Source organism: Arachis stenosperma, chromosome 5 (genome assembly GCF_014773155.1).
Source record: "Arachis stenosperma cultivar V10309 chromosome 5, arast.V10309.gnm1.PFL2, whole genome shotgun sequence".
Lineage (NCBI taxonomy): Eukaryota > Viridiplantae > Streptophyta > Magnoliopsida > Fabales > Fabaceae > Arachis > Arachis stenosperma.
The window spans coordinates 137,843,225-137,858,050 of record NC_080381.1 but is presented as its reverse complement, the minus strand read 5'-3'; the positions used below and the strand labels follow the sequence as shown (position 1 = coordinate 137,858,050).

At 31.4% G+C, this 14,826-nt stretch overlaps 2 protein-coding genes across 2 annotated transcripts; one reads left to right on the top strand and one right to left on the bottom strand.

The window, feature by feature from the left end:
• Positions 1-3,916: 3,916 nt before the first annotated feature.
• LOC130982710 (CEN-like protein 1) lies at positions 3,917-5,494 on the top strand. The gene is made up of 4 exons (XM_057906781.1): positions 3,917-4,169; positions 4,254-4,315; positions 4,437-4,477; positions 4,743-5,494. Exons 1-4 carry the CDS (start codon positions 3,969-3,971, stop codon positions 4,961-4,963), a joined length of 525 nt encoding a protein of 174 aa, XP_057762764.1. The 5' UTR covers positions 3,917-3,968; the 3' UTR covers positions 4,964-5,494.
• Positions 5,495-7,156: 1,662 nt separating this feature from the next.
• LOC130983021 (E3 ubiquitin-protein ligase XBAT33-like) lies at positions 7,157-11,130 on the bottom strand. The gene is made up of 10 exons (XM_057907188.1): positions 10,753-11,130; positions 10,578-10,637; positions 10,026-10,097; positions 9,607-9,791; positions 9,203-9,363; positions 9,055-9,113; positions 8,932-8,978; positions 8,701-8,844; positions 8,186-8,277; positions 7,157-8,081 (listed from the first exon to the last, which is right to left on the bottom strand). Exons 1-10 carry the CDS (start codon positions 10,927-10,929, stop codon positions 7,540-7,542), a joined length of 1,539 nt encoding a protein of 512 aa, XP_057763171.1. The 5' UTR covers positions 10,930-11,130; the 3' UTR covers positions 7,157-7,539.
• Positions 11,131-14,826: the final 3,696 nt, after the last annotated feature.

Genomic DNA, 14,826 nt, shown 5'->3' with positions numbered 1-14,826 from the left:
AATTTCATCGAATTTAGGGACGGATTCAGGTCTAATAAATAGGCCCGATATATATTTTGGGCCGAGTCTGAATCACATCAAACTCACCCGACCCATGACACCCCTAATGGCCACATATGCGTTTTTTTCCTCTTCATGAAAAAGTCCAATAAATTAGGATACAAATATTAATTATGAGATAAAAAATTTTATTACAATATTTTCTTTTAAAATTTCTAAATAAAATACCCTTGGCGCTATAGATAGTTTGGTCTTGATGCTAGTTTGAGTAGCAGAATAAGAGATCCTTTGTATAATGAGACATTGATGGCCTCATTTCATGTGATAGATGAAAGGAAAATGTTACTAGGAAACTAAAAAGTTCAAAGTATTCCAAACTATTGATAGTGGCTATATATAGATGATTTTTTATATTTTATTTTAATTTTCTTCCTGTTCATTTTGTGCTTATTCTTTGTTTGCGTGTTCTTCTGAGTGTTTTTGTTGAAGTGGGGAACAGAATAAGAATTTCCTATATATACATTATTATTATTACTCAATAATTTACAACAGAGTTTTCCATATAAAGTTTTTACTTTCATTGTTGACTGATAATAGTTCCTATTTCTTCTTAAGGAAATAAAGCTGTGCATATTTGATATCTTTAACAATAGAAGAAAAATCGTGAATTAGACTTGGCTTTTTTCCCTTCAAGTATTGGGTTCTTATAGCTCTAATAATGAGGATTCCAAAATAAAATGTTTCATTAACCTCTCTAATTAACGTCTTAAGTTAAACAATAATTTTTCTCACATTTTACGAAATGTTAAGTATGATTTTGGTCTTTAAAATAAGAGTTAAATTTTTTTGTTTTGGACTTTTTTTATTTACAAAATAGTTCCTAAAATTTAACTTAATTTTAAAATTATTTTACGCACAAAAATATCCTTTTCTCTTTTTTACTAAAATCAACCAGAAGCAGAAGCAGAAGTTGAACTAGAAACTGAAGCTGAAGCAGTAACAACACCAATAAAACAACAATAACTAGAAGCAAAGAATAAAAATGGATAATGGAATTAAAAGAATAACAACAACAAAAGCAGTTAGAAGCAGAAGAAGAACAACAACAAAAACAAAAAAACAAAAATTCAGAACTCAAAAAATATCATCATCGTCAAAACTCATCATAACTCAGAAAATCATCATCATCATCAAAACTCAGAACTCAGAAAAACAAGAATCCAAAACTCAGAACTCAGAAAAACAAGAAAATCATTATCATCATCATCGTCAAAACTCAGAATCATTAACAAAACTTAGAACTAAAATTCTTCCTCTTTCATTGACAAAACTCATATGCAATTACAATAATCAGAAATTCTCAAATTCAGCTTTAATTCCAAGAACAAAAAATCCATAATATAATTACTAAAAATCCCTCTGAAAACTCTTGTTGCAGATTTCACACATAACACACTGTTGGAGGACGCGAGGAACACGACCACCACCACCACCTCTTCGATGACGATGAGGATGCGGGCCAGATGCGTCGCGGCGAGACGAGGACGAGTCGCAACGAGCCTAGGGCGCAAGTTGCGGCACTGCGAGGTCGAGGTGCGGCGAGACGAGAACGACAGCAAGAGTGAAGAGGAGGAGCAGAAACAGCGAGGAGCAGGAACGGCGAGGTTAGGGCGCAAGTTGCGGTGCTGCGAGGTCAAGGTGTGGCGAGACGAGGAGGGCGAGGAGGAGGAACAGAAACAGCGAGGAGCAGGAGCGATGACGGCGAAGAGTAGCGATGATGGCCTTTCCCCTTTCCTTCCCCACCTTCCCTTCCCTTAACCCCCCCTCCCCCCCGACATGATATCCTTCCCTCTTTCCCTTTTTTTTTGTTTTTAAGTCAGGAGTATTTTCAAAATAAAATAATTGTAAATTTGGTTTAAAAAAAATGATTTTAAAATTAAGTTAAACTTCAAGGACCATTTTGTAGGCAAAAAAAAATTAAAAACGAAAAAAATTTCAACTTCCACTTTAGAGACAAAAATCATACTTAAATAACCCTTTTACGAACTTGTCATATTAAATTTATTCCAACTACCATTTAAAATTTGTTGGAGTTAAAACAAAGAAAAAATAATTCTTTTTCTTTTTTCCCCCCAAAATAGTTCAATGGGGGATCTCAAGGAAAATTTGTATAATTGTATTTGTATAAAGTAGTAAATTATCTTATATAATGTCAACTTTATTTTATATATATATTACTAAAGATAGAAAAATTCGAATTCGCAATTTTTTTTATGAATATGGAAAAATTATGTAATAAATTACTCATTGGAATTTTATTATATTAAGTACTACAAAATAACATATGTCTTTATTTCAATTGAAGTAGTAAGATAATACTTTTAACCTAAATAAAACCATGTCTTAGACATGTCACATATGAACATATGGGATAATTTCTACGCATGCGTGCATTTGACTAATCCATCAACTAAATACATTGTACAATCTATTGGAAGCATTTTGATTTGCCTTTCATTAAAAATATGAGATTCAATCCCTAGGCATAGCTTAATTATTCATCATTAGCATAGATTTAATCATCACTATGCTTATGTACTAAAATTATTGTTATTGATCATCAAAGAAGGGTAGGTGTATGGTATTATTAGAGCAATGTCACACTTGACTTATGTGCTAAATCAATTGTATCATTTGTATGCATGCGTTTTATTTTCAAGCGCCTCTTTGGGTGTAGGCCGCCAATAGGGATAGAAAATAATGGAGATTATAATTTTTTGCTTTATGGGGAGATTTTGTTCTTGATAGTATTGTTTAATATTTCTCTTTTAAATTTCAGATTACCAAAATAAATACAATTTTTTAAAACCTTAATATGTATAATTTAATTTTCATTATATTATCAATATAAAAATTTTACATGAAAAATTATTTAAATACATAAATTTAATTGAATTGACATACGTAACAATTTTTATTCGTTAAGAATTGATATCTATTTTGTTATTTACTAATTATATTGGACGGTGAAAATGGGGTTTTAAAATAAAGTGTTATTAGTTTTAAAATCAAATTAGATCTCTATTATCTAGTCTCTTATGTGTTTATGATGGATTAAAGGTTAGATATTTTATAAAATCAGTAATTTGTGTAACTTCAATTATTGTCAATAAATTCTTTGATTTAATTTAAAAATTTCTAATTTTTGAATCACAAATTCAGATGGAATCAAAGTGTGTTTGTTTATTATTGTATAATCAGATTTGGAGGCCTAAACTTTATAAAATTTATGAACAGTCGTGTTCTTTTCATCAAAGAATAGACCAACTGCCAATATAATTAATTAATTAATAATTACAACACCACCCAAACTAATTTCTATATTAACAAATTAGATGACAACTAGAATAAAAATTCTAATATTAAACAGATCTTTGTCCTAATACGACAATAGTACTACTTGATAAGATTTCTTTTTCATTGATATGAGAAAACCATGTGCATGAAACTCAGCACCTTATTATAGAAAAGGTGAATTCCAATTTGCCAAAGATATCATATATTAATAGTCGGAATTGAAAAATTGTATATATTCTTCATTCCCTTGTAGCCAATAATCCAAAGACATGTTCTAGATTCTGCCGTTAATGAAGCATATTAAATTATTAATTAATAATAAAACTCATCAATTAAGACAAACAAATATGTAGGAGATGAACATGAACCATTCTGGCTAAGCTAGCGTGCGTGTAAGAAAGAACAGAAATTACATACCTAAAAAACACATGTCCTTTCCTTAAATAGAAAAGCCCTTAGATCTTTGCTCCATGGAATCTTTCTTTGTGCTTTATGGGGCTATATATATGCATTGAGGATTTGGTTTCCAAGGTATTCACATTATATTAGCAAAGTTTTATTAGAGCATTATAATATATTTATATTTGTGGTTCTCTTGTTTCTCAATAATAATGTCTAGGATTATGATGGAACCACTTGCTGTGGGAAGAGTGATAGGAGATGTGGTTGATGTATTCAACCCAAGTGTGAGAATGAATGTGAGTTATTCCACTAAGCAAGTTGCTAATGGTCATGAGCTTATGCCTTCAACCCTTGTGCCCAAGCCTAGAGTTGAGATTGGTGGTCATGACTTAAGGGATGCTTATACCTTGGTAATTCAATTAATTAATTAATTAATTATTAGTTGCTATTCTTATTTTAATTTTCATGTTGATACTTGGTATTTTGTTTGGTAGATTATGACAGACCCGGATGCTCCAAGTCCTAGTGATCCATACTTGAGGGAACATCTTCACTGGTTTGTAGTTTGAACAAACAATCATATTCATTCAATCATATTCATTGATATGTTATTTGTTATTCTTTTTAGATAAACTGATAATTCTCTCTAATGAACTTAACTGGTTCCAATTTTTCAGGATGGTTGTAGATATTCCTGGCACAACTGATGCATCTTTTGGTTAGTTTCTCTAACTTTCTAGTTTGTCACCATTGATTCTTGTACAAGGTTTTTTTCTTAATTAGATATGAGACTTGCGTGCAATCATTTTTATGTAAATTTAATATTTAAGAATTATAGATAATTTGACATACTTGATTAGTTTTTTAACTACTAATTTTGTATAAAAATATGAGTTTTCACATATATTTATTAATGTAACAATGTATATATACATATCTTATTACATGTTCTTAACTTTGATGTATGTGAATGAATTATAAAGGGAGAGAGATAGTGGTGTATGAGAGTCCAAGGCCAGTGATAGGAATACACAGATATGTGTTCATATTGTTGAAGCAGCATAGAGGGAGACAAACAGTGAGTCCCCCTGCTTCGAGAGAGCAATTCAACACAAGAATCTTCTCTCAGGAAAATGGCCTTGGCCTACCTGTTGCTGCTGTTTACTTCAATGCTCAAAGAGAAACTGCTGCTAGGAGAAGGTGATTCATTCATTCCATTCCGAATCAACAACAATCTAATTAAGGTGGTGCATATATAGCAATGCACGTTGAATAAATCATGTTATTATCTAATTTTGTCGTCTTATTCGTTACCTGGTCAGTTATTATTACTTCTTCTATTCTAAGATATTCGTTACTTTTTAAAGTTGCGAATATTTTAAAATGGAAAAAACATTGTATGGTAGAATAAGGGGATAGGTGTTTGATGAAATGAAACCTTTTTCTTTCTTTTTTTGTTGTTTGGAGTGCACAATAATTGGTGGGTTTTGGAAGATAGGAGATATTCTAGTAGGGATATTCTAGTAGGGATATTCTTGATGTACTTTACTTTACTTGACTTGGTGTGCTATGTTACCTATTAGGTTGTTGTGAGAAGTTAAGGACCAAATTGAAGATGTTGTTCCTTTTAAGAATTTTATGATTTGTGATAGGAAGTTAAAGGATACACACTATAATAACAAAGCTTTATATATATGGCTTGTCTAGTTTATGCGTGTTGTGCAATGATACGAGTGTTGCTACTACCACATGCACGTCTTATGTCTACGTTATTTGAAGATTAATTTTGCTAGGTGAACAATGAAAGATATAAATAGCGTTAACAAAAGATAGTATTTCAAACTCACTAATCATCCAATTTTACTTTTATCCTAAATCTACATTTTTATCAAATTTCACTTTGACCTAATCACACCTCCTTCTAATAAAAAACTCCCTTTTAACCGCAACCAACCGTACATACCTACTCCGACACACAGTTCCTTCGTCGGCGAGAAAGTTCCCAAGCGTCCCCATCTTCCGCCGTCATTAAGTCGCCATCTTTCGCCGTCACCAACCCCAAATACAGGTGAGCCATTTCATATTAAAAATAAATATCTCATTTACATGAAAAACAAATATTCCATTTATATAGAGAATAAACATGCTATTTGCATTTAAAATAAACATTCCATTTGCATGAAAAATTTCTTATTAACTTATCACATTAAATTGTATTATTAGTTAACATTATATCTTATAGCTAGCATAGCTTATGACTTTTATTTTGAATTGTTAAGCAGAGCTCCATCTTCAAGCTCTATAATATTTAGATTAAAGTATTTTTTTTGTGACTAGAGTAAAGATTGTTTAAATTTGTACCATTTACTTAATTTTATTTTTAACATTTAAAATATTTTATTTTTATTGCAAATATTTTATTTTATGTTTTTTGTTAATTTTTTAAAAATTTATTTTTAAAATTTTTTTATTATTTTTTTAAGCAATGATTGTAGTTGTGGTCATTGAGATGATTTAGTAATAAAAGTCAAAGGAAAAGAAAATAATAATAATAATAATAAATATTTATTCTTAAATTAATTTTAACTATAAAATAATATATTAAACATAATATATTTCAATTGTTAGGGTGGAAATTAGAAAGCATTACAATTAAATAACCCTATAATATGATTACTCAATTATTTGGTACTTGGCAGCGGCTTCTCTGTATTTATTCCATTCATAACTAAAGTGGATACAAAAGCTTAATAAAGGACAAAAATAACTTACGTCAATACGTCAGAAGTGATAATTTAAATGGTACGTCAATACGTCAAAAGTGATAGTTTAAATGGTACAGTAGGCCGTAGGGGCTGAAAAGAGAATCTACTGGAAAAGCTTGCAACACATGAACCGTGGAACAAATTTTTCCGACAATCATTAATGTACACTGTGATGATGAACAAGACAACGTTAGCCACCACCTGAATAAACTAAACCCATGGTTGTCGCGGTTGCGCGGAGCAGTTGAGGATGAGGAGGAACCGCCGGCCAGGTTCTCCGAATTAATTTCTTATAATATTTTTCTCTTTTGATTAGAATGCGGATATATGATTGCTGACCATATGAAAAAAGCAAATAATTCTTTTATCCAATCAGAGAGAAATTATTAACTGTTCATCGCTGTCATCGCTGACTTCTTATGACATTTGTAGGGCCAACTATAACGATGAAAATAATTATATTTAGATAGCCATCAAATCATTTTTCCTTAGCAAATGCTGTACTTTTCCTTAGCAAATGCTGTGCTGACTTATGCTAAAAGTAATAGTTAATTACTTAATTACTAAGACAAACTATCTGGTCTTAACAGTAATCTCATGAACAAAATCAAATAATCAAATTAAAAAGGGAAATTACAAATGTATCTGGTGATCAAATATGTTACTTCGTAAAGGCTTGTAAGTTTCATAATAATATACAGAATCTTCTAATCTGATACATATTTCCACCCTACCATTTCACTAATGAAAAATTTAAATCAAATTGCAATCAATTAAAATAACAATCTAAATCAGAATATTAGAGAAATCCCCGGTAAATATCATTGATGGAAACTACATAGCTTGAGGGATGTTGAAATGCAATCAATGCAAGAAAGTTATTTATCACCTATTATGCAACCTGTGCCCAGAAAACACATCTGCATAGAAGCTTTCTTTCTTCAACAAATTGTATACTGTATCCACCAAAAAAGAAGGATCATACGTACACCTTCTCGGGTTCCGTCGCGTCGCATCAAGCGTTGATCTCTGAATTGCATTGATGCTCCCTGCTGCAACTTCTTCTACCCCAAAACATGCTTGAGCATGTTGTTTTCTCCAATCTTGGCCCTTCCATTTTATCCTGATCCGTTGATGATACTTGTGAGTGACGAGGCGATTCATCTTGAGCTTCAACTTCTCGTGGCTCAAATGGTGGACAAGGACCATCATTGCAGGTACATAGAGGAAGTGCAACTGATGGAAATGGACTACAAGTCACAGGGCAAAGCATCTCTGAAGGAATAGAAGCGACACGATTCTTTCGAATCTCCGGTGTATGAAAGAAAGAAGGCCGATTTATGTCACGTGGATGTAGCATGCATGGAGTACATAAGCCGAGCGATCCGTTGACTTTAGTCTCTCTTGCTTGTGAACCTGGTAACTTGACAAAAGAGACAATTCCACGTCTACATAGAGGGCAAGGGATGGAGCCCGGCGGGCCGAGCATTTCGGACGAAACATTGCTTGTTGAGCAAAGATAGAGTGCACATTTAACACAAAGCTCATGTCGACATCCTGCATGCAAAAGTTCTAAGATCAGTTAACCATCTGCTAGCAGCCTCAAACATAAAGCAACTTGTGATCATAAACTTTATTGTTCATTAAATAGAATCCAGTACCTTCTGCAGCCACTGAACATGGCCTCTCCAGGCAAACGGCACAAAAATCAATTTCGTCGGAAGAGGTAGGAGATGATTGCAATCCACTCTCTCTGCAGTTATTCCAACTCATTATTAGTTCCATTTCTAGCAGCAGTAAACCTTAAGAGAAACATTTAACCTCTGCTCTGGCTCAATACATCAGAAAAAAGGACATCAAAGGAACAAAAAGTAAATAAATAAACAACTTGTAAGATTTTTCTTGTTTTTAAATCATGTAATAAGTACAATTCTTGCATTACACTCCAACCCTGGCAATATATGAATCATTCGCAATGTATAATCCACTCTTAATTCAAGTACCAAAGTGGTGGATCAAGAGTTAAGAAACCATATGTTTTATTCCTATAACATCTTCTTTCATATATTCCTATATTCTTTTGTAATTATGGTTCTAGAGTACCAGCCTATTTCCCAAACCGTTCCCCATTGCGGTTTGCAATTTTTAAATCTAGATAGATTAACTGTGAAAATACCTGGCTATGTTGAGGACACTCATAAGTGGCAAGGACAAATAATTTGATGGAGGGAAAGATGGTATTGTAGCTTCAGAAGTGGGTGCTAATATTGGTTCAAGCCAGTGACGCCCCCACATCCTCGCAACATCGAGTGGAAGCCATCTGTGTGGAAAAAATTCCTCTTTGTATCATATATATTGTAGGACATGCAAAAATTTAGTAATAAACAGTCAAATTAGAATATCTTACCCATTGCAATTCAAAGCTGTCCGACTTGCACCTCCCGAAAGGAGGATCTGAAAGAATAAAGCATTTTGCTAGATTCAAAGGAGAAGATGGAATATTACAGATCAAAGTTGAAGCTATTCTTACCTGACAGCATTTCAAATTTCCCCCACAAGCAGCATAATGCAATGGAGTGCTTCCGGCTCCTATATCAAAGCACATCAGCAGTTTACAGATTTTGGTGGGGAGAATTAAATAACCATGTACTACTTAGCATATTGAGTAAAAGATGTACCTATTAAATCCATTGCCGTTCCATAGTGAAATGTCGCAGCTGAGACATTTGCATTAAGATCAAGAAGCAGTTGTACACAATCGAAATAGCCATTTAAGGCAGCCATATGAAGGGCTGTAATACCGGCATCAGCCGCCTTGTTTACAAACTTGGACAGTGCGCTGCACTGGAATAAAGTCAATAAATAGCAAGAATATAACATACAGAAGTAAAAACTTTGAAGAAAAAAAATCCTTAACCACAATGAAAACTAAATGAAATCTCAATATCATGTAAATGTATATGCATGAACATATAGAAAAACATAAAGCCATTCATCATACAAACTACAAAGAGCGTTTTTAACATAAGGATATTACAATGATACTTCTTTTAGAATTACATAATGAAAAGGAAAGGCAAACCTTTGTTCATGTTTGCTTTTAACATTTGATCCGTCATCAATGTCAGCATCCGTGGGAGCATGTAAAGCCTCATACGGAGCACTTGGAACAAAGTCAGCCATGACGAGTCTAATGCATCTTACATGCCCATTCACAGCTGCAAAGTGAAGAGCAGTCCTCCCACTGAGATAATCCGATCTCACAACCTGTTATTGAATTGGCTGTAGACAAGTTATGCTCGAAAAGAAACTTTAACCACACACTCACTCTCTCACTCAAAAACCAGGAATTCATGTCCACTTAGCAGCACTTAGTTTCAACTTTCAATAACCATCCCTATGATCTATGGTTTCCAGAAGAATTAAATGCTAAGTAGTGGGGAAAACAGTTCTGATATAACCGAGTGACCGAGAAAGAGAGGGAAATATAGTCAGACTCACATTGCATCTGAAGAGCAGAAGGGTTTGAACAACTTCCCAATGACCATATCTACAAGCTTGCATCAAAGCCGTCTTCAAATAACAAATCAAAGTGAGTCCAAAACATCAATTAGTAAACTATATCCTCAGTAAGTGCATCATAAACATGCTACAAAATAGAAGTGAGATCTAACAAAAAGATTTCAATGTCTCATATTATCATGCAGATATCTCTAGAATTTTTATCAGATCCATCTGCCAATCTGTCACTTACAACTACGCAAACTCTAGTTATAAGTTCTCGACATAGGAATAGAATCATATCCTAAAACTGCAAAGCTGGATCAAAATGGAACAAAAAAGTTACAAATTTGCAATTCCAAATACAGAACAGAATCTCCAATGCCCAAAATTGAAACTAGAACAACACCTGCACCAATTGTAATCAACCATACAATTCAACTTCCTCAAATCAAAACCAATTACCACAACAGAGCTTAAATCTAACTCAGAATCAACCTACCATTTAAAATGAAAAGAGAAAAAGAGAATAGCAAAAATGAAAGACTTTACCTGGCCGCAATAGTTCCTTGAATTCACATCAGCTCCATTCTCAAGCAACAAAGCCACAATCTAATGGAAACCCAAATCCAAGAACAAAAGCAGAAACTTTTTGAGGCATGAAAAGCAGAAAAAGACAAAAAGGGTATTGAGAATGAGATTAAACATTTGGATTCATGAAATGAACCTCGTTATGGCCCTTGGAAGCTGCAAAATGAAGAGGGGAATTGAGGCCACCAAAGGTTGAGTATTTAGCAAGACAAGGGTTGCATTCTAGAAGCATCTTGGCCTCAACCAAATCGCCGTCCCTTGCCGCCGACACCAGCCTCTCTCCAGAGGCTGAGCACCCAAATGAATTCCCCATTTCTCTCTCTCAAATGATGATCACAGAAAGGTTGCAGCTTGGAATGTGGGTGGGGTGTTAATGCAGATATTGATGTAGGTGTTGATGTTGTGTTGTTTAAAGAAGCAAGAAGAGAGAAAGATGGTGAAGAAGAAGCAGCATGGAAAGCAAAACAGACACACACACACGAATGATATGAGAGTATGAATAAAATGGAATGAAGGCAGAAGAGAACACAAACACAGACAACTTTACCTTTCTTTTTTATTTTTATTTTAATTTTTATGTTCCTTTCTTCTACTTGTGTCTAATGTTGTCCCCTTTGACTTTCTTTCATGCTTCCCCTCTCCATTGCTCAACAGTTACATTCTTCCCATATTTTTATTTTATATATTATACGGAGGAAAGTATCGTTTTTGTTCTCAATGTTTGTGGTAAGTTTTAAAGTTGTTCCTAACGTTTTAATCATTCTATATAAGTCTTTAACGTTTCAAAATTGTCTTAATGTTGTCCTTCCGTTAGGATCGTTAACAAAATTGACTGTGGGACAAAATTGAGATGATTTTGAAACATTACGGACTTAAATAGGATGAAAACGTTAGGGACAAAAATGATACATAAAAATAAATTTTAATTTTATCCTTCAATAATATCAATTTTTTACTATATATAATATTCAATTATTTTTTAATCACATCTAAGTAAATTACACTTAATCACATTACTTTTATTTTAAATAAATTATTTTTTTATAATTTTACTCTTAAAGATTTTTAGTTATCATAAAATATTTGTTGAATAACTAGTATATAAACCTGCAAAAAAAATAATATATATACAATAAAATATAAATTATACCTTTTGTTTCTAATGTATCAAAATTCTTTAAAATTATAAAAAAATAAATTTATTTAAAATGAAAGTAATGTGATTAAGTGTAAATTATTTAGATGTAATTAAAAAATAATTGAATACTATGTACAGTAAAAAAAATTAATATTATTGAAAGATAAAATTAAATTAAAATTTATTTTTATGTATTATTTTTGTCCTTAACGTTTTCCTCTTATTTAGTTCCTAACGTTTCAAAATCGTCTCAATTTTGTCCTGCCGTCAATTTGTTAATAGATCCATAACGGTAGGACAACATTGAGTCAATTTTAAAACATTAGTGACTTAAATAGGACGATTGAAACATTAGGAATAACTTTGGGATTTACCCCAAACGTTCGGAACAAAAATGATACTTTATTCTATTATATATTATATATTATTTACATGCACTAATATTATTGCAACTGACCTTATGAAGAAATTTTTTTTCAGAGTTGTTAACTTGTCAATGCTTAGAAAGACTTATATTTATATTTAATTATTAATTATTAATTACCATGTTATGTGTTTTACTTTTACAAATAATAATAAGTAATTGATTTTCAATTTTTTATTAAATCTATGTATTTTGTGCACTAAAAATATATTTTTAATAGTATAATAATATATTTTTTTTGATATATTTAATACATTAAAAATATAAATAAATTTTATTTTTAGAAAAAAATAGTTGGCCCCTGTACTTTTTCTTTTTTTTTTTTTGTTCTATCTTGTAGTGTCAATTATTATTTTTTATTTCAAACATAACAATAATTGCATTAAAGTCCATAGTCCAAAAGGTTGTGCACTTGAGCAAAGTTGGAAGCTCGTGACCAAATAAAAAGGAAAAAAAAGGGTTGGAATCTAGTCAATTTCACAAACTTGCCAAAGGACATGATTTTTCTTCTTGCTTCATCTTACAGCCACAAATGGTTCTTCTAATCCTTCACAATAATCATGGAATTAATTAGGATATATTAGAAAGATTGTTAATTAAGAGAATCACTAGTGATCTGTCGAGTGTCGACACACATAGAGGAGTCATAGGCTTTTTGTGATGATAATATTGATAGCTTGTTGGTTTTATTAATGCCAAATTTCCTTCCTATGTTCATGGCATGTGATTCTCATAATATATATGAAATATTGTGTTGACATATATATATCACGATTCTATTGGTAGTGTCTTTTATTTAGATTTAGGAACCAAAACTAAATGGTTTTCATATTATACCATATATTTAATAATTTATTAAAAAAATAAATAAATAAATAATTTAAAAAATATTGTTTAAAAAATAATAAAATTAAATAAATTTCTAATCAATTTAAATTTAGAGACAATTAAATTTCTGTTCATTTTTGAACTTGACACGTTAGCATTTTTCGTTCAAAATTGACAGAAAAATACTTACAGAAACTGTATTGTGTGACGGAATTAGGAGACAAAGACTGAAGTGGATCAATTTTATTTTAAAAAATTACATTGTCATTCTTAAAAATAGACAGGAGTTGAATTGGTAGTTCACTCCAAATAAAATGAGAATATCACAATTTAAATCCAAATTAAAAATAATAATAAAAATAAATTAATGTTTACAGCAGATCAGGACATTTGTCAAAGCTTTGAAATTGGAGAGAGGGACCCAAAAGCTAATAATATTGAGGAATCTTGAATCTTACGCATATTCTAATGCATGCAAATGGTTAAAATAGATTGTTTCCTTAGTGTGATTTCTATATCATATTAGATTAATTAATTGATAAAAAATTTAAAATGATTTGTTTGACTTAATCACATAAGTTAAGGATAAGAGTGAGTGTGAATTCCAAAATATGCATTATTTATAGGACTAGTGGGCGAATATTGCCACACACAAATTGTAAAAGAAAAGGACAAAGAAAAAAAATTAAATTCTTTTCCTCCCAACCTACTTGTTTGTTATACCTTTTTCTAGTTGGATGAGAACACAATGCAAATTGCGAATCTATATATAAAATTGAGACTATCTTAGCTTATAGAAAATTAAAAGTTGTTGAGATTTATCAAGGATTGTTAGGTCGTTTGTGGGGAATTCATCAGAAATAAATATGCTTCTATATGTAATTAGTAATATATTCATTAATCATTAGAATTAGAATGGAACATATAGTAACCCATATTATTATTATCATTAATAGTTTTTATGGATGCTTAACCCATTACTAATTTAATCATACACAAGTTATCTTGAATCTGTATAGATTAATTAATTAATTTGTATTGAGCGTATGTATGAGATCTAGAAAGGAGTCAATAATTATGGCTAGCTTAATCAACAAGATACTCATTTTGTCATATAGTGCTCTTTCATGAATCATGACCCTTTTGATAGCACTATTACAAATTAACAATTGATCATGCTTTAATGATAATTAACCTTTTTTTCCGAAGTTCAAAGTAATTAAACTTTAGAATTTAAAAAATCCAATGTTTCATGATTGATCACAAGATGGCCTAATATTTTTTACATACCGGTAAGCTAAGCATTGACTATGATTAGTTACTTAAATCAATAGATTGATTTATTTGTTTATTTATTTATTTTTCCCCTATGGAAAACAAAGGCAATAGCATTGTCTAGTACCAAGTTGCACATAGTAATACTATTGTTTGATAACCTTCCTTAAACGCATAATATGGTCTTTCAGCAAGATAAGTATATTTGGTTTCAGCTTCAAATATAATCAACAAAGATGAATGTGTGATTAAGTCCACATTTTTGGTTATCAGATATGTAACAAGCAGTAATTAATTAATTATTTACTGAGCAAATGATATGGTGCTAGCGTAACGCAACAATAGTTCTGTCCACTAGTTTGGAATTTGTGGTAAGACACTAAGACTCAATTAGTATAATTGTTCCATAAATTACATGAATTTGATTAATGACGTGCTACGCTAAGAAATCATATTACAGTCTAAGGAACAGTTAATTGTGATTAGTCAAGTGAAAATTAATAAAGAAAAAAGAGAGTGAAGAATATATGGCAAAAAAAAAAAAA

What these genes read in the sequence shown, in the direction of transcription:
- LOC130983021 (XM_057907188.1), bottom strand. Translation starts at nt 10,929, where the DNA reads ATGGGGAATTCATTTGGGTGCTCAGCCTCTGGAGAGAGGCTGGTGTCG. An exon ending in ACAGCTTTGAATTGCAATGG is followed by an intron (nt 8,845 to 8,931) that starts GTAAGATATTCT and finishes TTTTCCACACAG; the next exon opens with ATGGCTTCCACTCGATGTTG. An exon ending in ATGTTCAGTGGCTGCAGAAG is followed by an intron (nt 8,082 to 8,185) that starts GTACTGGATTCT and finishes TTTTGCATGCAG; the next exon opens with GATGTCGACATGAGCTTTGT.
- LOC130982710 (XM_057906781.1), top strand. Translation starts at nt 3,969, where the DNA reads ATGTCTAGGATTATGATGGAACCACTTGCTGTGGGAAGAGTGATAGGA. An exon ending in TTGAGGGAACATCTTCACTG is followed by an intron (nt 4,316 to 4,436) that starts GTTTGTAGTTTG and finishes CCAATTTTTCAG; the next exon opens with GATGGTTGTAGATATTCCTG. An exon ending in CACAACTGATGCATCTTTTG is followed by an intron (nt 4,478 to 4,742) that starts GTTAGTTTCTCT and finishes TGAATTATAAAG; the next exon opens with GGAGAGAGATAGTGGTGTAT.